Source organism: Rana temporaria, chromosome 5 (assembly GCF_905171775.1).
Source record: "Rana temporaria chromosome 5, aRanTem1.1, whole genome shotgun sequence".
Classification (NCBI taxonomy): domain Eukaryota; kingdom Metazoa; phylum Chordata; class Amphibia; order Anura; family Ranidae; genus Rana; species Rana temporaria.
In genome coordinates, this window is record NC_053493.1 from 119186194 (window position 1) to 119210493 (window position 24300).

Below are 24300 nucleotides of genomic sequence, written 5' to 3' on the forward strand. Positions count from 1 at the left end.
TCGCTGGTGCTGTGTACGGCTGCAGAGCAGGGACGACATGCATTTCATTTTGACCCTGGGGGGGATTTGAACACCCCTGACCCCCCCTTATCTACGCCCCTGGATCCAACATTACAGAAAGATTACCCAGACATTTCAAAGCCCTTCAAAGTTGCATCAAGTCATACTAAAGTCACTAGCTAATCACCAGGAAGTCGCACTGTGAGTCGCGCGACTTTCAGGTAATGGCAGTGTGCCCTGAGCCTAAGAGAAATGGGCAGCCAAATGACCTTTTATGGGGAAACATTGCTAATATGCAGAGACAATCCGAGAAAACATTGAACATTTCTGTGCAAAAGGTTATTTAGGTAGTGCTGTGAGTGCACTGCATTTTGTTGTTAAGGCCTTTTTATAAAATGAAACTGTACTGTGTGCTCCTTCTTTTTTGTACACTGAGGTAAAACCATATATCAGTTGGGTACCTGCATTACTGAATTTATTGGATCATCCAGGAGCATTGTGCAAGTGTTCTAAAGTGAGCGAGACCTTTCCATTATATTGGGTGGGGGGTGGGTTCATTCATTTTCAGTGATTTCCTTTCTATGGAATCAGAGCACAAGTATCTTTCATTATATATATCTTTCAGATACCAATATAGGCAAAGTGCACAAAACAACAAATAAAAGAGTGCTTCCAGCCCTGTGGAAGTCAATAGAGTCACAAACCCAGGAATAGATAAAATCAAAATTCACTTTAATATACAGTCAAAAAGCATGACATGCAGGAGTGCCCAGACTGATACATCAGTAAGCCAGTGGAGGAATCCCAAAAGCTAAAGAATAGCACATGATCCCAGACCCAACAGTAGGATACACCGCCTCAGGACAGTGAGAGAAGTGTATGGATTATGGCCGCCAAGATCTTCTGAGATGATGCATCCACCATAAGTCACATGTCCCAGAACCAGATGTGATGTCATACACCTGGCGAAAAAAGCTCCTGGATGTCGGCTGGTGAGGGAAAACTGGAAGTCTTGGAAAGCACTCAAACCATGTCAAGGAGAGAAGCCGGTCACCATGATAACATGTTTCTGGGGCTTTCCCATTCCTCAGATCAATTGCCCCCTCACTGTCCTTAGGCTCCTGGGTGGTGTGTCCTACAGTTGTATCTGGAATCATATGTCATCCTTCAGATTTTGGGATTATGCGTTTCTGCTCCCCACTGGCTTGGTGATGTATCAGTCTGGACACTCCTGCATGTCATGCCTTTTAACATTACATTAAAGTGAATTTTGATTTTATTAACTCCTGGGTTTCTGGCTGTATTGACTTCCACAGAGCTGGGAGTAGGGATGAGCTTCGTATTCGAGTCGAACTCATGTTCGACTCGAACATCGTATGTTCGATCGTTCGTCGAATTACGAACATTTTGGGCCGTTCGCGCCAAATTCAAGTGGCGTGTCATGGCCCATAATTCACTGTGGCATCGCAGTGCATTGCTGGCTGATGATTGGCCAAGCATGCACTATGACCCGCATGCTTGGCCAATCACAGCTTGCAAAAAACGGAGAGCCATAATTGGCCAAAGCCAGGGTGGCTTTGGCCAATTATGGCTCAGGGGGTTTAGTACACGCCCCACACTATAAAAGGCCGCCTGCAGGTCGGCCTTGTGTAGTGTGTTGCTGTGGTTAAGAGAGAGAAGACAGAGAGAGAGAGAGAGAGAGAGAGAGAGAGTGTAATTTTTTGTAGGTAGATAGAGCAGGCAGGCTAGTCAGTTAAAGTTACAGGGCCAGATTCACGTAGATCAGCGGATCTATAGATCCGCTCGTTCTACGTGAATTAAGATCCGCTCCCGCAAGTTTAGGAGGCAAGTGGCTAATTCACAAACCACTTACCTCCAAACTTGCGACGGCGGATCCTAAATCCCCCAGCGGAATTCAAATTCCGCGGCTAGGGGAGTGTCATATTTAAATCAGGCGCGCTCCCGCGCCGATTTAAATACGCATGCGTCGTCCGGGGAATTTCCCGGCGTGCATTGCTCCCACTGACGTCAATAGGACGTCAGTGGTTGCGACGTGATCTAGACTTGCGACGCGCGTGTTCGTGAATCGGCGTACGCAAACGACGTAGGAAATTTCAAAATCGACGCGGGAACGACGGCCATACTTAACAATACTTACCCCTGCTTTTAGCAGGGGTAAGTATACGACGGGTACCGCTCTACGGAAACGACGTAAGAACACCGCGTCGGGTCCGCGTACGGTCGTGAATTTCGCGTATCTCGCTGATTTACATATTATTCAGTGTAAATCAGCGGGAACGCCCCCGGCGCCATTTTTAATTAAAAAAAAAGATCCGACAGTGTAACACAGTGTGACACTGTCGGATCTCAGCCCTATCTATGCGTATCTGATTCTATGAATCAGGCGCATAGATAGGACCAGAAAAAATCCGAGATACGATGGTGTATCTGAGATACACCGTCGTATCTGCTTCGTGAATCTGGGCCACAATGTGTAGAGGATATATATGCATCCCAGGTGTTGTATATATATATATATATATATATATATATATTTATGCACTGTATAGTTTAGCTAGATCCGCTCTTCCTATGGCCTGTGTCCTCTGCAGTGTGCACCTAAAGCTACGTGATGTGTGTACTGCCCGTGTCCTCTGCAGTGTGCACCTAAAGCTACGTGGTGTGTACTTCCTGTGTCCTCTGCAGTGTGCACCTAAAGCTACGTGGTGTGTGTACTGCCTGTGTCCTCTGCAGTGTGCACCTAAAGTTGCGTGGTGTGTACTGCCTGTGTCCTCTGCAGTGTGCACCTAAAGCTACGTGGTGTGTACTGCCTGTGTCCTCTGCAGTGTGCACCTAAAGCTACGTGGTGTGTACTGCCTGTGTCCTCTGCAGTGTGAACCTAAAGCTACGTGGTGTGTGTACTGCCCGTGTCCTCTGCAGTGTGCACCTAAAGCTACGTGGTGTGTGTGCTGCCATTGTCCTCTGCAGTGTGCACCTAAAGCTACGTGGTGTGTGTAGTGCCATTGTCCTCTGCAGTGTGCACCTAAAGCTACGTGGTGTGTACTGCCTGTGTCCCCTGCAGTGTGCACCTAAAGCTACGTGGTGTGTACTGCCTGTGTCCTCTGTAGTGTGCACCTAAAGCTACGTGGTGTTTGTACTGCCCGTGCCCTCTGCAGTGTGCACCTAAAGCTACGTGGTGTGTGTACTGTCTGTGTCTGTGCTATTTTTTCTCAATGATTTTCATCCATATTGCAGGGACCAGACATTACATTAAAGCCGCAAGCAGTTTTAAATGACTTTTTTCTTATAGTAATCTCATTTTGTGCAGGGACAGTTGTAAACACGTGCCACTTCACAGGCATACTATAGACACCCAGCAGGTATGATATTTAAATGGATTTTTCATTTTTTTTTTACTTTAAGCATCATTAAAATCACTGCTCCAGAAAAAACGACCGTTTTTAAAACTTTTTTTTCCATTGATACATGTTCCCTGGGGCAAGACCCGGGTTCTCAAACACGTTTTACGTCAATAACTTTCATATTAGGCTTTAAAATGAGCACTTTTGAATTCGAACGTTCGAGTCCCATAGACGTCAATGGGGTTCTAAATGTTCGCGCGAAACGGTCGGACCGTTTCAAAGGTTCTGGTGCGAACCGAACGGGGGGGGGGGGGGGTGTTCGGCTCATCCCTAGCTGGGAGCTCTCCTTTTATTTGTTGTTTTGTACTCATGTCTCATTGATAGTCGGAAAAGGAGATGGAGCTGCCGTTACTGTGGTTATCTACATATCCCCCTTGGAACCTCATTGCGCTTGGTATTTTCATTTTTTCCGATATATGCAAAGACATACCACCATAGACCCAGTCTGTGCAGACATTATGGCCACTTGCTGACTCGGCAAAGCCCACAAGCATCTTAACTCTTTAACCACTTCCATACAGGGCATTTTCACCCCCTTTCTGCCCAGACCAATTTTTAGTTTTCAGCGCTGTCGCACTTTGAATGACAATTGCGCGGTCATGCGACGTCACTCCCAAACAAAATTGACGCCTTTTTTCCCCCACAAATAGAGCTTTCTTTTGGTGGTATTTTATCACCTCTGCGGTTTTTAACTTTTGCGCTATTCTGTAACAGCTCAGGTGAACGAGAGTGCCGTAATTTCACGCTCCCGTGCGCGCCGTTACCGCAATTGCATGCGCCCGTGCGCGCCGATGCGCCACTACCGCCATCTGGTGGACAGGGTTGTTCATGACACCTGTACTCTGTGCAATACCCAGTCCTATGCTCTGTGCAATACACACTCCTGAACCCTGTGTGATACACACCCCTGTGCTTTGTGCAATACCGTTGTGCTCTTTGAGATACAGACTCCTGTGCTGCATACGATACGCACTCCTGTGCTCTGTGTGGTACGCATTCCTGAACAAAAGCTTGGGGAGACAGTATGTATGATGAGGCCACCATTTAGTGCACTCGGAACAGGATAAAACATTTTTGAGGTATATTCTTTGCATAAAAGTAACAGGTGCAGAAAAATTGGGCTTTGCGTGTTGGTGGTGCCTTCACGTCATAACCCTATAGAGGTACTCTTGATGAAAGCTAGAATTGGCCTTGCTGTAAAAAATTGAAATTATATGCCCTGGTCAAACAGTGGTGAAAAAATTGGCCTTTGGGTGTTGGTGGTGCCTTTATACTAGGGCTGTGCAAATTAACTTTTAATTAATCGATTAATCTTTAATTCTTTTGATCGATCAAAATCTTTTTGATCGATTAAAATTCTTTTGATTGGTACTCACCTCTCCGCCGGCTTCTGGGCCTTCAGGGAGTTCCGTCGGAGATCCAGTAATGTCACAGACACTGTCGGGGCTTGCCATGTCCATCTGAAGGGCTCCTTTGCTGTGCCTTCATATCTGCATGCCGGCGGGACCTTACTATCTGACACACGCAAGGGCTGTTACACTTCCCTCTATCACTTCCCTCTACAACCATCCACTGGGAGTTGTGATAGTTCCCTTAATGGGACATCTACATGCCGACGGACTGATGTTAACCTCTCCTCATCTGGATTCAGCAGTGGTATCGTTGTACACATTTTTATACCAGTATCATACTTAGCTACATGTTTTTATGACTGCTTATGCTACCGTTTGGTATTACTCGCACCATTTTTACAGTTTATGTAGCTACATCGATTTTATCTCCAGTGCAATATTTATTTGGTTACCTACTTGAAGACTATAAAAGTTTTAATGCTATTCGCATCGAGCGCTGCCTTTGTGTGTTTTTTTGTATCCTGCTATCCATTTTTCCTGTGGTTGGTAGCTGCACTGGGAATCAGCCTGCAAGGAGATCAGCTAAAAGTAGTTGGATCTGTATGTGTGTTATAATTAATCGAAATTAGTCGATTAATCGATAAAAAAGAAAAAGATTGATCGAACAAAAAATTTTTGATCAGTAACAGACCTACTTTATACCACAACCCTATAGAGGTACTCTTGACGAGAGCAAGAATTGGGCTTGCTGTAAAACAATTTAATTATATGCCCTGGTCAAACAGTGATGGAAAAATTGGTATTTTTTCAAGATAAAATCAACACCTACAAAGCTCTTGCGAAGATTCCAAATCCCAAAAACAGTTAAACGACATTGACATCAGGGGCTTGATAGCTGCTGCTAATCCAGGACTAATTAATTTTGATAAATGTCAGCCGGTCAAGGAGTCTGTCGACAGACACGCTATTTTATCTGTCACAAAACTTCTGGCAGCACTGAATGTCCATTCTGAATGCATGCTGGATGCAGAGCAGCCCAGCAGCTCATTGCATACTGGGCAAGTTTTGGCCAGTGATCTAATTTCATCACACAGTAACCCAGTAAATCGTCAACTGGAAAGCTCTTCATTGTCATGGATATGCAATAATGTCTGGCAGCTTACCTGTCTCTTCATGTGTTCATTAGAGGCCTGACTCTCTTATCTGGCTGCCTTTTATCATCTCTCCTTCCTGTATGGCTCCATCCCAGGAACTCTATATTAACTAGTGCACTGCAGGTCTGCTTTGCTGTTCAACGTTGTTTGTTAGCTTGTGTTCCTGCTTGCCGTGTGCTACGTTAACCTCTCTGTGTACCGATTTTGGCTTGTCCCCGACTACTCCTGTTTGCCTGTGACCCTGACCCTTGGCCTGTCCCTTGGTTATCCTCATATGCCTGTTTCCCTGACCTCAGCTTACCCTTTACTATCCCTTGTGTCCTGAGTGGCTGCTTCCCCTCTCTTCCTACTGGGGGACTCCGGGAGCCGCGACCTGTGTTCAGTTGCAGCGAAGGCCATCCTCACCACTAGAGGCTTTAGTGAACACCAGCTGGACCTTAGACTCCGTGCCCTGGGGAATCTTGGGCTCACGCTTCCTGTCCATCCGCAGCAGTCTGCATTAGGGTTCACTACTGTGGCAGGCGCAACACTATAAAGTGCCTCATGCGCTGTGGCATTAGAAGAATTGTGATATCTCTGACTTTTCAGTCCAACAAGACTGTCTATTACTCTTAAATTCCTCTATTGACGTTCTATGGAAGCAGTAAGGTTTAAAGAGCACACCAAATGCTTAAAATAACTTCTTTATTAACTTCACTTTTCTTCATAGATAACACTGCTGCTTTGCAGCAGACAGTCCATGTACAAACACGTGTTGAATAAGTATAACAGAAAATGGCGGTTCAAATATTCAATCTTGTCATTCAACATAAAATGGTGGATATATTTCCTTTCTTCAGTATTTATACTCTCTCTCTCTCTCTCTGTAAGTTATCAAAGCATTCTCTGATTTCTCTGAAAGGTATAACTGTGGTTTACAAATTGGTTTGCAGGGTTTGTTAGCTTTGTGCAGTTAGCTTGTTAGAGTGGATGGATGGATGTGACTTAGTTCGAGTGCAGTTAGGGCGGTTAGATGACTTTGCAAAGTACTAAAAAACTAAAAAAAGGCCTCCCAATTTCAGTACAGCCCTGCGCTTAGGATGATTCTAAAAATTCGGAAATAATCATAAAATCTGTAAAAATAGAACACACTGTAAACTATGATAGCAGCTGCTTAAATAAAAATAGTTCATGTAAAAAGACAGAAAAATAAAAACATGCTCGTACAGAGCTTGTATATAGTCCTGCAGCAGCGCTGCAAACCTCTGGATTGCTGTATGTGCTGTGTATAGTAACCAGATCAGAAGAATCAATGATATGTGCTCCAATCACCACAAAGAGGTTAGATGACTTTGTTTGATGACTTAGTTCGGTGGAACTACAAGTGAACACACAACTAGATCAGTATTCAGTTCTGATCACACTATTTACAATAAGAACACATATATAACTTGTGTAACGCACCTATTTAGGCCCTTGCTTCCATAAAACTGAACTCTGTATGCCTGCTCTGCTCTCTGTCTTCATGTGGAATGAATTTGCAGCACATGTATAGTATTAGGAACCTCCCAGACAGAATTGATGCAAAGGTAGCTGTGATAGGTCAAGACTCTGCTCCATGTGAGATTAGCTGTGATTGGCTGATGGGTCACAAAAGCTTAACTCTATGCTTTCTGGCATGAATTCCACTGTTTAATGAGCTTACCTTCTACTGTCATATAAATAAACGATTCTTAAAGGCATATTTTTTCTTTTGCTTCTGTGAACACAACATACAACTATTATATGACATTCAAGCATAAAATCACAGTGAATAACTTTGCTTTTGTCTCTCACATATAAACATGTGCACTACATTTAGGTTCTTAGCAGGTTTAGCTGTATATACATGTAGGTTATATTAGCTACCTAGGACAGGTTCTAGCTGGCCAGCTACAACTACCTTGTGGTGCACCCCTGCCTCCAACGGGGTGCACTTGTCATCTGACCACAGGTGACCTGACAGTTTGTACAGCCATGAACCCTGCCAACGTGCCGCTTCCCGCAGACGATCCATTGCAGGGCATAGTCCGCAGACTTGAGACTCAAGAATCTAATCAGACTCAGGTGATGCAATTTCTTCAGGATCTGGCTTCCGCTTCGAGCAGCATCAGACCTCTTTGGGAACCCCAAATCAGCAATCTCAAGTACAACCAGTGGCTGCGCCTATCGCACCAGTCGCAGAGTCACAATTACTACAACTGCCAGCTCCGTCCCGTTTCTCTGGAGACTCCAAGGCCTGCAGGGGATTCCTTAGTCAATGCACTATTCATTTTGAGCTCCAGCCCCAACACTTTCTGTCTGATCGGGCTAAGATAGCCTATATCATTTCTCTGCTCTCCGGTGAAGCTTTAGCCTGGGCAGCCTGACTTCTTGAACCTTTTTCAGAATATCTTTGAAGAACCGGCTCATGTCTCTTCAGCAGCCAGCGCCCTTCTATGTCTCCGCCAAGAGTCTGCTTCTGTGGGACAGTATGCTCTTAATTTCCGCATACTGACGACTGAGTTGAGCTGGAACAATGAAGCCTTAGTCGCAACCTTTTTGCATGGCCTTTCTGATAGGTTGAAGGATGAATTAGCAGGAAGAACCATCCCCACTAATCTGGACGAAGTTATCTCCTTGTGTAACCAGATCGATATTCGCTTTCAGGAAAGGTCCCTGGAAAGCGATGCCGGCACTCCCTGGTCCTTGGTCAGCCTGAGCTCCCCTCTCTTCGACCCGTGGAGCATCTCCTGCCAGCTGAGGAACCCATGCAGCTGGGTTGGACCAGGCTATCTCCCGAGGAACGTGCTAAGCGCAGAACTCTGGGCCTGTGTCTCTACTGTGGGGGCAAAGTCATTTTCGTGACACTTGCTCTCTTCGCCCGGAAAAACGCTTGGGTTCAATACATCTGGAAGGTGGAGTATTGGACCCAGAAATATCAATAGTGGGGGAAGAGGGCGCTAGTGAGAAAATTGTACCTAAATTGGGGCACCCTCAGACCGAGGGTCCCAATGGTATATGTGGGAAATTAGAAAAAATATATTGTTAAACACTCTAGTGACTATACAATTTATACATATCTTGTATCTCAGCTAAATTGTGTACAATACCAGATCATACAACAACTATACTAAATGCAACACAGTCGCTGGTGCAACCAGTGAAAAGTGCATAAACACTTATGCGATATTGCGTCTCATAGGTGATAGCTCAAAAACGTAAGTAACAGAAATAAACAGAAAAAAAACGTCCATGTGTGATTGTTTCTAAAGGTGAATCCAATCCAAAAGGTCATTGAATCATGCAAAAAGTCTTGAGTGCTGCAGCAGCCACCACCATTAAAACATTTGCACCCGAAGTGATCTTGCCAAAAGATAGGCTTACCAGAGGTAGTGGACCCTTTTCATGAGAAATGGGTCTAGTGGGCTGAGCAGGTATTAGTGCCTGCACACTGTTCACCACCGTTCAAACTGCAGATCTTATGCCAGTAGTAACCAGGAATCCATCCAAAAAATATCAACAGAAAAGGAGCTATAGTGCATTAACTTTTATTATAAAACACATAGATAAAAAACGCTGATTGGCCCCTTACTTGGAGGGTGCCTGCCCGGCACTAGGACTGCATGCGTCTATAACAGGACCCCGACTTGTACTCGTGGGTTGCTGCGTAGAGAAGGCGCGTTGGTTGTTGTGCAGTAGCCGCGCGGGATCAGCTGGTATGCTAGGATGTCAGACTAGCCTGTCAGATGTCAGGATGTCAGACTAGCACTAATACCTGCTCAGCCCACTAGACCCATTTCTCACGAAAGGGGTCCACTACCTCTGGTAAGCCTATCTTTTGGCAAGATCACTTCGGGTGCAAATGTTTTAATGGTGGTGGCTGGGGCAGCACTCAAGACTTTTTGCATGATTCAATGACCTTTTGGATTGGATTCACCTTTAGAAATAATCACACATTGACGTTTTTTTCTGTTTATTTCTGTTACTTACGTTTTTGAGCTATCACCTATGAGACGCAATATCGCATAAGTGTTTATGCACTTTTCACTGGTTGCACCAGCGACTGTGTTGCATTTAGTATAGTTGTTGTATGATCTGGTATTGTACACAATTTAGCTGAGATACAACATATGTATGAATTGTATAGTCACTAGAGTGTTTAACAATATATTTTTTCTAATTTCCCACATACACCATTGGGACCCTCGGTCTGAGGGCGCCCCAATTTAGGTACAATTTTCTCACTAGCGCCCTCTTCCCCCACTATTGATTCTATTGCACAATATATTTTTGTATATGTTTTGTCACAGAGGAGCAGCTTGTCACTAAGTATTTAATTATTTCTCACTAGTGATTCATTTGTATAAACTTATTTAAGTTTGGCGCGGAAACACACCCCATTTACAGACCCATAAATATCACCTTCACCTTCTCGTCTTCTTCTTTCTGTGTTCCTTCATCTTGGTGCTTCTTCTCGTTCGGTCTCGGCATATCTGGATTCCGGGGCCGCTAGCAATTTCATGGACTGGGAAATCGCATCGTCCATGCGACTTACCCTTTTACCCCTCACCACGCCATTGGTGGTCTTGGCGATTGATGGCACTGTTCTCCCAGGGGGTCCTATTCGCTTCCAGACACTCCCTGTTAAGATGTCAGTAGGGACACTTCACCAGGAGTGGATATCCTTCCTTTTCCTACCTAAGGCCTCAGCTCCTATCGTTTTGGGTCTTCCTTGGTTAAGGCTCCATTCTCCACACATTGACCGGACTGCCAGACAGATCCTGGCTTGGGGTCCCTCCTGTTCCATGTCCTGCCTACCCAAGGTTGCCCCAAAGGAGAAACTTCCTGTTGCCACCATCCTGGTATCTTTTGCTCCTCCTACTGCATGTAGTGGTGTCCGGGATGTGTCCTGCAATAGTCAGGCTGATGCACTCTCTAGCCCATGTGGCACTCTGGATGAGGAGCCCACCTGTGAACCTGAGCCGATCATTCACTCCAGTTTGCATAACAGTTTACCTTTGTCTGTCCCAAAAACGCACAGCCAGGCTAACCTGTCTGCAAGTTCTGCAGTCGCTACGCCTTGTGATGCGATTCAGGTAGTCGCTACACCGGACTATGCTATTCACTCGGCCTCTGCATCAGTTATGCCACTCCAGCCCATGCCCAGTGAGCCTCCTACTTTTTCTTGTTCAGGACCTTCTGCAACCTTGCCTCATCCTAGTACTATTACGTCCATTCAAACCTGTCTAAGGGGCTTAATCCATCCTTTGGATTGACTGCCTCATTCGGCCAGGTGGGATTTTTAACCTTGTTTTCAGGGCTCTCTGCATTCTGCTGGTCTTTCTGCTATCCAGCTTGACTCCTGTGTCATGTCACCTTCTAACCAACCTGACCTCAGGGTTCCTCTGCCCAGTCTGATGGTCCTGTTCTAGATGCCCAATTCATCTTTAAGGGTCTGAGGGACCCTCCTCAGATTCTGATTGATCCTCTCTTGCCCTTGCTTATTCCTAAAAGGCCTTTGGTCCTCAATGATTCCTCTCATCCTCCCCCTACTTCGGTTCCGCCCTCTGAGGATAATCTAAAGTACGAGGTTGGTCAAATTCTGTATTCTCGGCTCTGCAGAGGCATTCTTCAGTACCTTGTGCTTCGGAGAGGGTTTGGTCCTGAAGAGGCCTCTTGGATTTCTGCATCTGAGGTCTTTGCGCCTCGTCTGTTGAGGAGGTTTCATCTGGGATTTCCCTTTAGGCCTGGGCCCGGGGGGGGGGGGAGGGGCCATAAGCTGGAGGGTACTGTCATGGATATGCAATAATGTCTGGCAGCTTACCTGTCTCTTCATGTGTTCATTAGAGGCCTGACTCTCTTATCTGGCTGCCTTTTATCATCTCTCCTCCCTGTATGGCTCCACCCCAGGAACTCTATATTAACTAGTGCACTGCAGGTCTGCTTTTCTGTTCAACGTTGTTTGTTAGCTTGTGTTCCTGCTTGCAGTGTGCTACGTTAATCTCTCTGTGTACCGATTTTGGCTTGTCCCCGACTACTCCTGTTTGCCTGTGACCCTGACCCTTGGCCTGTCCCTTGGTTATCCTCGTCTGCCTGTTGCCCCGACCTCGGCTTAACCTTTACTATTCCTTGTGTCCTGAGCGGCTGCTTCCCCTCTCTCCCTACAGAGCGTGACCTGGGGGACTCCGGGGGCCGCGACCTGGGTTTAGTTGCAGCGAAAGCCATCCTCACCACTAGAGGCTCTGGTGAACACCAGCTGGACCTTAGACGCCGCGCCCTGGGGAATCTTGGGCTCACGCTTCCTGTCCATTCACAGCAGTCTGCATTAGGGTTCACTACCTTGTGGTGCACCCCTCATCTGACCACAGGTGACCTGTCATTCATTTTTGTTTTTGTCCCTAGATAATCTTTATATGGTGCAGATGCTGCTGATGGAATGTGGAAGCTGACAGCTCTGGGCACCAAGGACTAAAAAAAAATGTTGAAATATATCACTTAGGTTGCACCCCTCTCCACAACTCCTCCTTTGGCCAACAGAGGCGTTCAAATTACCTTTTCCCATGAGAATGTAACCTACCAGAGTCTGGAAAGGTGTTATATAAATGCCTCTTTAAGGTGTCCTCAAAATATTTCATCCTGTGCTCCCTTTGCGAGGGCATGATGAGTTCAGAGACTTTGCCCTTGTAACGGTGGTCAAGGAGGATTGCCAACCAATAGTGATCCTTCTTCATAATGCCGCAAATTTTCGTGTCCTTTCGCTGGCTTTGAAGAATGACGGGGCCCATGTACAACAAGTTTGCAGAAACATGAGAAGCAGAGTCCTCTGGGTCACTGAGGATTACAGTATCTAGAACTGCCAGCCAAGCACTACTCCCAAGGTTTCTGGGAACTGAAAACCATCTCTTAAGGTCTAATGTATGTCTTCCTCTGCTTCAGTACTGAACCCTGTGCATCCTTCCTAGTTGTAAGCAAAGTTACCCTAAATATTATGTGAACAAAATATTTCATCCCTGACCGTGCTTGCTGGACCACGTGTCAGCAGTAATGTGGACCTTGCTGTTGACTGCCTTGCCCAATGATGCCACAACATTGCCTTCCATGTGATGGCACAGAGGTGGAATGGTATTACATGCAAAGAAATAGCAACTAGGAACCTGCCATTGTGGTATAGTACATTCTGGAAATTCACCAAAGGGGGAAAAATCCACCAGATGAAAACGCAGGAGTTGTAAAGCCAGCAATTTGGACAAACTGGAATTTAGGCGCTGGGCATGTGAGTGGCAGGGAGTGTATATTTTTTTCAATGCAGCAGCTGGCCTGCTTACCCTACAGCTGGTGGTGTGCAGCTGGCAGACGTTTTGCAAGGACCTGTGACACCCTTTGCTATACCATCATCCCTGTCAGTGAAGGCTGCTGAAAGGTCATGAGATATAGTGGGGGTAGACATAAAAGGAGAGGAGTTGTCACATACCTGGTTATGGAGCCCAACGTGCAGGGAGCGGCCTCTCGTAAGCCTCCGACTCAGGAGCCCCTGGTAGAGCAGACAGAGGGTCAAGAGTCCGGAGGGGCACAAGTGCCTGATGGTAAGCTGGGTAGCGGACCGGAAGTGGCAGCAGGTAGGTGTAGAGCAGGTCCAGGTAGGGTACCAACAGCAGGCAGGAGCGGAGGTGTGGCACTTGTGGGCACAGGAACCAGGCGGATGTGTAGAACGGACCTAGCACCGGTAAGTAGATCAGGAACCAGGGCAAGTCCAAAGAATAGTCAAAAGTCCAAGCCGGGTCGGTACGAACAGGCGGGCAGGTAACAGAACCAGGGATTGAGCAGAAGCAGTAGTCAGACGAAGCCGGGGTCGTAGGCAGGTTGCAGACAGAGAAGGTCACAGGAAGCCGGGTCAGGTAAACAGGAGGTCAACAGGTAACAGGTGCAGATTCTCAGGGTAAATGCTGTAGGCTGGTCAGCAAGATGGAGAAGCACCAGACTGTTTAAATAGCGTCCTTTGGCGCCAAACGCCATCGCCACGCGTGCCGCGCAGGCTGCCGCGCGCACCAGGCACATTGATGCGCGCGCCAACGCGCATGCGTCGGGGCAAGATTTCCCTGCTGCTACTATTGGTAGCAAGACCTCTGGATCGTCTTTCGTGACAGGAGTGAGGAGGAGAAGAATTGTGTTCCTTTTGTGTGGCTTTCAGGTGCTCTTGCAGACGGGCTGAGTGGTGACAGGTTAACCACAGAACAACCGCCGCACAACGATATACGTCGACAGAATGGCACGGGCAGGCATATGGGCGTACCTGTACGTCCCTGCCTCCCAGCGGGTGGGGGGCCTGCAGCGGTCAGGATCATTCCAGCAATCCATGATGAGGGGGAGGCCACCGATTCATGGCCACCCCCTCACGATCGCTCCTGGTGAATGAGAAGCTTCCTTTGCCTGTGAAAGTGTAAACACAGGCAGAGGAAGTGATGTCACTCTCCTTGTGTCTGTCTTTTGGTCCAGCGCCTAGGAGAGAAGACATCTCAGAGTAAGTGCACCAACAGTACGCTGACACCAGGACACGTAGGTACACTTTTCACCCCCCACCCCCGATCATGCCCTGCACCCCCAGTCACAGTGTCACCGATTGCAGTGTTCATTTATTTACTGATCACTGCATTTGGTGTCATTTGTGACTGTAAAAGGTGTCAGTAGACATGTGCAATTTTTTTAGTTACGAATACGTTTTCCGTCAATTTTCGTTATTTTAGTCGATTCCTTAACATACGAATGAACGAACGGTTTAGCGCAATTAATAACGAATAACGATATTTTCAAAATAACGAATATGGAAAACAACGAAGATACGAAAGAAGAAAGAAACGAAAACATAGAAACAACGAAAATACCGAACCCAAAAAAAATAAAAAAATTACGAAAAACAAAATGAACGAAAATACAAACTTACTAATATTCGAAGACCGAAAAGAAAACAACCGAAATGCCGAACAAAGAATAAAAAACAAAAATCAAAACTAACAAAAAATAAATTACGAATCTTCGGAAAATGGAAATGAAAACAACGAAAATACGAAATAATGTAAATTAGCTTTCGTTAGTACTGAAATATTTCTGGACATTGACCAATAGCCACTGAGCGCTGTCCCTTTCCTCTGAAGAGGTTTGTTCCTTCCCCCAATGAGCTTCTTTCTCATTACCTCCTGGCTCCTTGTGTCTTTTTCTGTGTTAGACTGCAGTGCATCTAATTTCTAGATTTGTATTTGTAATATCTGACATATTTTAGTTTTCTTCTACGTCAGACTTCATTCTAGACAGGGTGTGTGTGCTAACTAAGACAGTCAAGTCAATCACAGCAAAGTACAAATTACAAAATTACGACGAGTAGTGTGTCGAATAAACTTAAAATTTATTCTAACTGAATTATGAATGCAATAAAATCTACAAAAGTACGTTTTTACAATCAAAGGAAATTAGACACGAAAATACGAATGATCATAAAGCAATGAAGATATATTTCTTACGAAAATACGAACGCGGCATGATGGAAAATATAATGTAAATACGAATAGCAAAACAACGAAAATTAAACCAACTTAAAAACGAAGGAACGAATAAAATCATTTTAAAAATACGAACGTGGCAGAATACAAAATATAACGAAAATACTAATCTCGATTCAACGAAAAATAAACTAACAGAAAATATTAAAGAGTACGAATACGATAACGAAAGTCTTACGAAATTACGACTCGTTACGAATCACGATAAACGAACAGAAACGAAACAGAAATAAACGAAAATTTTTGCTGTGCACATGTCTAGGTGTCAGGGAAGTTAGTGTTAGGCCCCTTTAGGTGTAGGGTACCCCCTAACCCCCCCCAATAAAAGTTTAACCCCTTGATCGCCCTCCAGGTAACCCTTTCACCATCTGTCACCAGTGTCACTAAGCAATCATTTTTCTGATCGCCGTATTAGTGTCACGGGTGACGCTAGTTAGCCTGTTAGTTATTTTGTTTCAGCGTCAGGTTTTTATAGCGTCAGGCACCACCATATACTACCTAATAACCCCCTGATTGCCCCTAGTTAACCCTTTTACCAGTGCTCACTGTATAAGTGCTACGGGTGACTCTGGCTAGTTAGATTTTTTTTTTTATAGCATCAGGGCACCCGCCGTTTATTACCCAATAAAGGTTTAACCCCTGATCGCCCGGCGGGTGATATCAGTTTTAGTGTCAGATAGGGTCTGCGTCGCCCCAGGCAGTGTCAGATTAGTGCCAGTAGCGCTAACACCCACGCACGCACCATACACCTCCCTTAGTGGTATAGTATCTGAACGGATCAATATCTGATCAGATCTATACTAGCGTACCCAGCAGTTTAGGGTTCCCAAAAACGCAGTGTTAGCGGGATCACCCCAGATACCTGCTAGCACCTGCGTTTTGCCACTCCGCCCAGCCACCCAAGTGCAGTATTGATTGATCACTGTCACTTAAAAAACACTAAACACATAACTGCAAAGTTTACAGAGTCAGGTCTGATCCCTGTGATCGCTAACAGTTTTTTGGTAGTGTTTGATACAGTTTCTGACAGTCAGGTGCTTTTTTTTCCTGTGAATCTTACTAGTGTACCAGTAAATTTAGACCCCAAAATGGCAAATCGAAGGTACACTAGTGAAGAGGCCTACATGTTTTTGAGCATGCCAGATAGTGAAGTGGAAGTCACTCATCTGTCAGATTCAGGCTCAGAATACGAACCTGTAGACGACAGCAGCTCCATGACAGATAGCACTGACGACGGAGTTGAGGTCCATGCCAAGGTCAGGTGTACCCGACCCCATTCTTTTTCTTCTGTTGTTGAGGTGCAAGAACCACAGGGCTCTCATATGGTGCAGAGAAGTACTAGTGTCACTCATCCTTCTGGTGAACTGGCAAGCACCAGCGGCCTAGTACACCCTTCTCATACATCCAGCAATGCAGGAACACTTGGTGACGAGTCCCATAAGTGCAGTTCAAGCTGGCGAGGTGGCAAGCACAAGTAGTGTCCCACTGCCACCAATAAGACAAAGACAGGCCCGTCATGCCCATAGTGTCCTTCCTGCAGAATTCGCCAATCCTAATTGGGAGCCCACCACTTCTGCAGCACCCGTATTTCCCCCATTCACTGGCCAACACAGAATTCAAAGTTGATTTTACGTCACTTGATTTTTATTTGCTGTTTTTCATGGAAGATCTTTATAGATCTATTGTGGACCAAAGTAATTTGTATGCTGGTCAATACATCGCCGCTAATCCCCAGTCCTCCCTAGCCAAAGAATGGAAACCAATTATGGTTTTCAAATGTAAGACCTTTCTGGGCTTATCCCTCGAGATGGGCTTAGTTAAAATAGTTAAAAGTAAGTTGCGGTCATATTAGTCCACTGACCCAGGCAGTTTACCATTTGCCCATGTTCTCTGCCTCCATGGCCAGGGCACGATACAAGCAGATATTGCGGTTCGTGAAGTTCAACAACAATGAACTCTGTTGTCCTCGTGGAGACCCTGGATATGATCGGTTATACATAATTCGGCCCCCCGTAAACCACTTCAACGGTTGTTTTGCAGCCTTGTATACACCCCATCAAGTTGTCTGCATTGATGAGTCCCGGATTACATTTTCTGCCCGCTTGTCTTTCAAGCAGTATCTTCCCAGCAAGCGTGCCAGATATGGGGTCAAGATGTATAAGCTCTGTGACAGGGCCACAGGCTATACATGTAGTTTTATGGTTTACGAGGGAAGAGATAGTCATATAGAGTCGTAGAACTGCCCAGATTGCATAGGGAGCCCTGGCAAGATAGTGTGGAACTTGGTGTCACCCTTATTTGGAAAGGGGTACCATTTGTATGTGGACAATTATTACACGAACGTACCACTTTTTAGTCACTTGTTTGATCATCAGATTGGTGCATGTGGCACCGTGCGACCTAATCGCCGGGGCTTACTCCAGAGGCTTGTAGATTCCCGTCTTAGGCTGGGGGAGAGAGCCTGCTTAAAGTGTAATAATTTGCTTGCTGTGAAGTGGAGGGATAATAAAACTTGACTCCAACGACACCACAGTCTCTCCCTCTGGCCTCACATCCAATCCTGGCATGTCTCTCCTAGAGCTTCTCATTGTGCTTCTCACCCACCGATCCCGAAATGGATCCCTCCTGAATGACTTGCCCGGCAGTGCTTATTGCTGTCCTCTTCCTGCTCCTGTTCCAGGACACTTCTCAATGACCGTGTAGAAAGAGACTCCCTCCCAGTTTCCGAGCTACAGACTCAAGTTCATCTTCCCCCAGAAAGGGGGGTTCCCTCAAAGGCCACCATAGTCTAACACTCCATCATTCAGTTTTTCCACTGGACAACTCCTCCCACAACAGGCTGGCCATGAGTATATATAGGAGGCCTGCCCCCTGCCAATCCTAGTTGGGGATTGGTCAGGGCTCCCAAATACACCCCATGTCACTCCAGCCCTCTGCCCTGCCTCTTTTCCAGAACCCTCTGAAAACAAAGGAGGCATCAGAGCGATGAATTACATGTCAGTCACCTGCTGCTACACTAAACCACTCCCCAGCCCAAAAACAAACAGGCCTAGCTCACAGCTAGGCCTGCCTAAATGTACCTGCATTGGCAGTACACACAAAAAACACTACTCTAGCAACATACCTACCTAAAATAGAGGGTGCTACATACAACTTTATAGATCAAACCAAAATGAGGGACAAATGAGGCGAAAAGAGGGACTTTGTTCCAAATAAGGGACCGTTCCTTCGAAATCATGGACAGTTGGGAGCTATGTTAATATTGTTCTAAGCGCTATTCTCAGTATCTCTAATGATGCCTCACAGACATTGCGCTAGTAGCACTTCTCCAGCATCATGGAAGTGATTATTGGCATCTGTTTGCAAGGGGCTTCACTTCCTGATTCCCTTACCGAGGATAGCGGTGGAAGCAGCCGAAGACCGAGCGATTGCTCAGCCTCGTCTGCTGACATCGCGGGCACGCTGGACAGGTAAGTGTCCATTTTTTAAAAGTCAGCAGCTGTCATATTTGTAGCTACTGGCTTTTAAAAAAAAGAAAAAAATGGGTGGCTTCAATACCAGCGTATATTCATATGACGTCCACAGTGTGCCTCTGCCATCCTGGGTGGACGTCATATGACGTCCTCTGGCCTCCCGGCCGTCAGCGGTGTGCGCGCGTTTCCGCCGCATCCCATGGGTGCCGATGCGCATGCCTGGCGGCCGCGATGTCCACCAGGTACCCGCGATCGGCAGTTTCATAGCCAGGGACGTGGATCTCTATGTGTAAACACAGGGATACACATCCTGTCAGGGAGGGGAGACCGTTGGTGTGTGACGTTGCACATAGGGACACCGATCGGTCACCTCCCCCAGTCAGTCCCCTTCCCCCACAGTTAGAATCACTCCCTAGGGAACATATTTAACCCCTTGATCGCCCCCTAGTGTTAACCCCTTCCCTGACAGTCATATTTATATAGTAATCAGTGCATATTTATAGCACTGTCCAAACTGTCCGCCGCAATATCGTAGTCCTGACAAAAATTGCAGATAACCGCCATTACTAGTAAAAAAAAAAATCATAAATCTATACCCTATTTTGTAGCCGCTATAAATTTTGCGCAAACCAAAATACCAAAAATATGTAGAAGATTACATATGAGCCTAAAGTGAGAATTTATTTATTTAGATATTTATTGTAGCAAAAAGTAAAAAATATTGTGTTTTTTTCCCCAAATTATCGGTCTTTTTTTGTTTATAGCGCAAAAAAATAAAAACCGCAGAGGGCATTAACCAGACGATATACGTCTACAAGGCGGTTGCTTAACTCTGGGAGGACGTCCATGGACGTCCTCCCAGAATCGCACTCCCGCATCGCGGTAAATCGCCGCTGATAACGGCGGTTTACCACGTGATCGATCCGTCCAATGACGGAGCGATCACTTGTAAACAAACCGCCGTCATGTAATCATGTAATGTAATACTCCCTTCCCTTTCTGTACCGAACGGTACAGTGTGAAAGGAGAGGGGGGGAGAGAGCGGATGAAGTAGCAGCTGCTGTGGGCTGGATCTGTGACACATGCAGTCACAGATCCAGCCAGCCATCCCATACCCATACTGTGCAATACTCTGCAATACCCCACACTACTCTGCAATACCCCACACTACTCTGCAATACCCCACACTACCCTGCAACGTCGCCTATGGGGATTTTTAAGTAGCAAAGTTTGGCGCCATTCCACGAGCGTGTGCAATTTTGAAGGGTGACATGTTGGGTATCTATTTACTCGGCGTAACTTCATCTTTCACATTTATGCAAAAGAATGAAGAAAAAATACTAAATTTGCTAAATTTTATAACAGAAACAAAGAATTTTTTTTTTTTTTTTACAGAATTTTCAGTCTTTTTCCTCTTATAGCGCAAAAAATAAAAAACCCAACGGTGATAAAATACCACCAAAAGAAAGCTTTATTTGTGTGAAAAAAAGGAAGAAAATTTTTATTTGGGTACAATGTTGTATGACTGAGTAATTGTCATTCAAATTGTGAGAGCACCGAAAGCTGAAAATTGGTCTGGTTATTAAGGGGGTTTACGTGCCCAGTGATCAAGTGGTTAAATACCACCAAAAGAAAGCTCTATTTGTGGGGGAAAAAAATACATCAATTTTGTTTGGGAGCCACGTCGCACGACCGCACAATTGAAGGAAGGGGGTGAAAATGCGATAATGAAATGGTTAAAGCCCATTTTTTTATTGGATAGTGTGAGGGCTATTACCCTTTTTTGTTTGCCATCTGAGTCCCATTACGGAGATTTATCTTCACTTCCTGTCCCCATAGCCAAACCAGGAAGTGGGATGAAATACTTCGTTGTCTCCAGGATTAGTGTCTCCATAAAAAGGTTTTCCCTCGATTACTGTTCCGGTGATAAACCACAATTTCGGATTTTCTTTCACTTTCAGTGATTCCAGTAAACAGGAATCTTCCTAAAAGAGTGACAGGCAGCGATACAATCCTTTACATGTGTTCTGATCCCTCTCCACTCAACCCAACACTAATGCCTGGCGGCCGCGATGTCCACCAGGTACCCGCGATCGGCAGTTTCATAGCCAGGGACGTGGATCTCTATGTGTAAACACAGGGATACACATCCTGTCAGGGAGGGGAGACCGTTGGTGTGTGACGTTGCACATAGGGACACCGATCGGTCACCTCCCCCAGTCAGTCCCCTTCCCCCACAGTTAGAATCACTCCCTAGGGAACATATTTAACCCCTTGATCGCCCCCTAGTGTTAACCCCTTCCCTGACAGTCATATTTATATAGTAATCAGTGCATATTTATAGCACTGTCCAAACTGTCCGCCGCAATATCGTAGTCCTGACAAAAATTGCAGATAACCGCCATTACTAGTAAAAAAAAAAATCATAAATCTATACCCTATTTTGTAGCCGCTATAAATTTTGCGCAAACCAAAATACCAAAAATATGTAGAAGATTACATATGAGCCTAAAGTGAGAATTTATTTATTTAGATATTTATTGTAGCAAAAAGTAAAAAATATTGTGTTTTTTTCCCCAAATTATCGGTCTTTTTTTGTTTATAGCGCAAAAAAATAAAAACCGCAGAGGGCATTAACCAGACGATATACGTCTACAAGGCGGTTGCTTAACTCTGGGAGGACGTCCATGGACGTCCTCCCAGAATCGCACTCCCGCATCGCGGTAAATCGCCGCTGATAACGGCGGTTTACCACGTGATCGATCCGTCCAATGACGGAGCGATCACTTGTAAACAAACCGCCGTCATGTAATCATGTAATGTAATACTCCCTTCCCTTTCTGTACCGAACGGTACAGTGTGAAAGGAGAGGGGGGGAGAGAGCGGATGAAGTAGCAGCTGCTGTGGGCTGGATCTGTGACACATGCAGTCACAGATCCAGCCAGCCATCCCATACCCATACTGTGCAATACTCTGCAATACCCCACACTACTCTGCAATACCCCACACTACTCTGCAATACCCCACACTACCCTGCAACGTCGCCTATGGGGATTTTTAAGTAGCAAAGTTTGGCGCCATTCCACGAGCGTGTGCAATTTTGAAGGGTGACATGTTGGGTATCTATTTACTCGGCGTAACTTCATCTTTCACATTTATGCAAAAGAATGAAGAAAAAATACTAAATTTGCTAAATTTTATAACAGAAACAAAGAATTTTTTTTTTTTTTTTACAGAATTTTCAGTCTTTTTCCTCTTATAGCGCAAAAAATAAAAAACCCAACGGTGATAAAATACCACCAAAAGAAAGCTTTATTTGTGTGAAAAAAAGGAAGAAAATTTTTATTTGGGTACAATGTTGTATGACTGAGTAATTGTCATTCAAATTGTGAGAGCACCGAAAGCTGAAAATTGGTCTGGTTATTAAGGGGGTTTACGTGCCCAGTGATCAAGTGGTTAAATACCACCAAAAGAAAGCTCTATTTGTGGGGGAAAAAAATACATCAATTTTGTTTGGGAGCCACGTCGCACGACCGCACAATTGAAGGAAGGGGGTGAAAATGCGATAATGAAATGGTTAAAGCCCATTTTTTTATTGGATAGTGTGAGGGCTATTACCCTTTTTTGTTTGCCATCTGAGTCCCATTACGGAGATTTATCTTCACTTCCTGTCCCCATAGCCAAACCAGGAAGTGGGATGAAATACTTCGTTGTCTCCAGGATTAGTGTCTCCATAAAAAGGTTTTCCCTCGATTACTGTTCCGGTGATAAACCACAATTTCGGATTTTCTTTCACTTTCAGTGATTCCAGTAAACAGGAATCTTCCTAAAAGAGTGACAGGCAGCGATACAATCCTTTACATGTGTTCTGATCCCTCTCCACTCAACCCAACACTAATGCCGCGTACACACGGTCGTTTTTTGTGATGAAATAAAACAACGTTTTTTATCATGAAACACAACAACGTTTTTCAAACTTAATTTTAAAAAACGACGTTGCCTACACACCATCGTTTTTTCAAAATGCTCTAGCAAAGCGCGGTTACGTTCAGCGCGTACGACAGCACTCTGTTCCATTCAAGCTCGCGTCATAACTTGCTTCTGAGCATGCGCGGGTTTAAAAACGTCGTTTTACACACACACTATCATTTTAAATGACACAAAAAACAACGTTTTGAAAAACGACATAAAAAATTGAAGCATGTTCGAATTTTTTTTTTGTCGTTTTTCAGAAGACATAAAACAACGTTTTCCCCACACACGGTCATTTTAAATGACATTTTTAAAAACGTTGTTTTTTTTCATCACAAAAAATGACCGTGTGTACGCGGCATAAGAAATACATTTTACATTCAGTGTCACTTTAATGTGTGAAGTAGTAAAGAGGAATTCTGTGCAGAGAAGGAGGTCTGCAGCGTCCATTGGTTACTTAAGAACTCCATCTTTACTACTTCACACGTTAAAGTAACACTGAATGCAAAATGTATCGCTTAGTGTTAAAATTGTCTTTAGTTCTACTTTATTGACGCCCAATTTTCTCCATATTTCCTTGTTGAAATATTTCTATTCTCCTCGGTATGTACAATGTTTATATCCGTAATGACTTTAGTAAAGAAGACCCCAGACTCCCCCCTCGGATATCCCTCTCTATCCTGAAACTCGTCATTGGTAAACAGCCCGTAACCAATATGGCGGCTCGCCGTCCAGCCATGCTAGGTCACATGACTCGCAGAGCCCTCCCCGTTTGGTATGACTGGGCTGTGACACAGGAAGGGGGGGTGATTCCTTCGTTCTCACAACAAACCTCAGATGAGAGAGAACGGTGAGGAGTATTGGAGCGATCGTAGTGTGCTGGGAAGGACAGAGAGCGGTGTGAGCGGACGAAGCCTGCTGGAGGAGGATGGCGGATGGGCAGCTGGCGATACCGTCCTCGGACAAAGGAGTGGGACTGATCGGCAGCCTGAAAGCGGCCGCCTGGTCTCTTGTGTACGTACCAGCGAGGCAGCTAGAAAGAGAGTGAGTGCGCGCCTTGTCTCAGGGGTTCCCCCATGGAAGGAATGCTGAGGGTCCGCCGGGTGGCTCCCTCACCTGTCCGTATAGGGTCAGGCCGGACACAGGGCGGGGCTAACCTTACTCAGCCGGACACTGGGAGGGGCTAACCCCCACACCTAGCATGTCCTGTACATAAGTGGACACGGAGGGGCGGAGCTAACCCAACATCAGGCGTGGCGTAGACCTGGGGAGGGGCGGAGCTAACAACACCAGGTATGTCCTGTTCATACCTGGACGAAGGAAAAAGGCAGGGCTAACCCCACACCAGGAGTGGCCTGTACATAGGTGGGCACAGG

General features: G+C 45.5%; 1 protein-coding gene across 2 annotated transcripts in view; it reads left to right on the plus strand.

Annotated features, from left to right (window-relative positions):
* Window positions 1-23698: 23698 nt before the first annotated feature.
* ABHD5 (abhydrolase domain containing 5, lysophosphatidic acid acyltransferase) overlaps window positions 23699-24300 on the plus strand; it is a 70759-nt gene continuing 70157 nt past the window's right edge. The window contains exon 1 of one of the 2 annotated variants that reach the window (XM_040353070.1): window positions 23699-23968. In XM_040353070.1, the coding sequence (XP_040209004.1) occupies window positions 23853-23968 (116 nt within the window). In that variant the 5' untranslated portion in view covers window positions 23699-23852. The remainder of the gene's footprint in view (window positions 23969-24300) is intronic. The other variant, XM_040353071.1, reaches the window with a different exon arrangement.